Source organism: Ursus maritimus, unplaced genomic scaffold, assembly GCF_017311325.1.
Source record: "Ursus maritimus isolate PB19 unplaced genomic scaffold, ASM1731132v1 scaffold_20, whole genome shotgun sequence".
NCBI lineage: Eukaryota > Metazoa > Chordata > Mammalia > Carnivora > Ursidae > Ursus > Ursus maritimus.
This window is the reverse complement of record NW_024424453.1, coordinates 14,784,210-14,785,880: the sequence shown is the minus strand read 5'-3', so window position 1 is coordinate 14,785,880 and position 1,671 is coordinate 14,784,210. Positions and strand designations below refer to the sequence as shown.

General features: G+C 55.4%; 1 protein-coding gene across 1 annotated transcript in view; it reads right to left on the bottom strand.

Annotated features, from left to right (window-relative positions):
* Nucleotides 1-633: 633 nt before the first annotated feature.
* The window catches only part of LOC121104265 (WW domain-containing transcription regulator protein 1-like), a 1,432-nt gene continuing 394 nt past the window's right edge, over nt 634-1,671 (bottom strand). Inside the window, exon 2 of the mRNA XM_040636684.1 lies at nt 634-1,425. Coding sequence (XP_040492618.1) covers nt 988-1,422 — 435 coding nt within the window. The 5' untranslated portion in view covers nt 1,423-1,425 and the 3' untranslated portion in view covers nt 634-987. The remainder of the gene's footprint in view (nt 1,426-1,671) is intronic.

Below are 1,671 nucleotides of genomic sequence, written 5' to 3'. Positions count from 1 at the left end.
ATGGCAGTGAACGGCCAGCCAGTGCAGGCAATCCGGAACCAAGTGGTCCAGCTGGCACAGTCTCCACCCAGGCCATGAACAGCCCGGCCCCCCTTGACCTCACTGGTTACACTGCAAGCTCCAGCATGGTTTCTCCTCTGGAACCTAATTATCTTAGGGTACCACAACTAAAACAATCTTCTTTATGTCTGTGAATATATTTTCTTGTACAGGCTAATGTAAAAATCATCCCATCAGGAAAGCCCTAACAATGTGAAAGAGAAGAATAATAACAAAACAGGCTCCTGATCTGTTGGTATTTTAGGTTACTAAGTACGACACAATAAAACTCCTGACCCAATTTCCACACAATTGATTTTCCAGCCCACAGCTACTTCACCACGGAGTTGCTAATTACATCACTGTGCTGTGTGGTCATTACATCACTCAGCTGGGAGCAGTAAGGCCTACCAGGCAGTGTTCATTTTCCAGCTTGCTTTTCCTAAGAATGGAGAGACTGCAGACCACCTACACTACCAAGAGTCCCTCTCCTACCCAAGCCTCAAAAATGTTCCAGAATTTATCTCTGTGTCACATCCCAACGGACCAGGCTCTGGGGCATCTGACTTGGAGTGGACAGGTAAGGGGGTAAGGGTTTGGGTAAGGGTTTGTGCCCAGAAGTCTCTATCACTATTCCAGACTCAGGGCAAAGTCACCTCTGTGTTTCATGAGAATCATCCCAAAACTACTTTTTTTTTTCCCTCCTACACCACGAGTTTCCAGGTCCCCAATCTCCTGGGACTTCCAGAACCCTGGAAGAACCTCACCAGAAACGCTCTTCTTCTCTTTTACCATTCCGACACCCAGAGGCTCACTCCCTAATTCCAGCTTCCCAGATCTTTCGGAAAGAAACGTGGAGGACACACACACGCGCGCGCGCGCATGCCCGCACCCCAACAAGCATGCGCACCCTGGGCACCGTGACTGTGCCCCCGACTTCGGGCTGACTTACTTGAGGAAGTACCTCTGGCCAGTGGCCGTGAAGGTCATCTCCCAGCCCGGGGGCAGCGGCAGCTCGTCGGTCACATCGTACGACTGCTGGCGGAGGTGCGCGTGCTGCTGCGCTGGACTGCCTGCAGCACCCGCGCCGGTGCCCAGCTGCAGGGACGCGGGCGACGAGTGCGAGCGGACGTGCTGGGCGCCGCTGGCCAGCCGGGGTCCCGGGTGGCCGCCGGACGAGTCGGTACTCGACTGGCGCGAGTGCGAGCCAGAGTCAGGCTCCTTGAAGAACGACTCGGGCAGGATCTTCTTCCGCCACGAGCTGGGCTTGGGGTTCATGACCGAGTTGAAGAGGGCTTCGAGGTCCGTGTCTAGGTCCTGCGTGACGTGGATCACTTGCTGCCCGGGTGGCGGGAGCGGAGGGGGTACCGAGGCCGGATTCATCTTCTGCAAAGAGAAAGGAGGTCAGATCAGCCTTTTATTTGAAGTCGGAGGAGGGGGTCCGGGGGCAGAATAGAGACAAAAGAAAAAGAGGAGACAGATAGGTGTCCGCCGCAGGATCCCAGACACTCATCGGTAAGGCCAGCCGGATGGGGGAGGGGTCCCTCCTGGCCTCGAGAATTATGCAACTTTCTTGAAGCAAGTAAGTTGCCGCGAGGAGGACGAGAAGGAAGGGCGGGGGTGGGGGGGGGG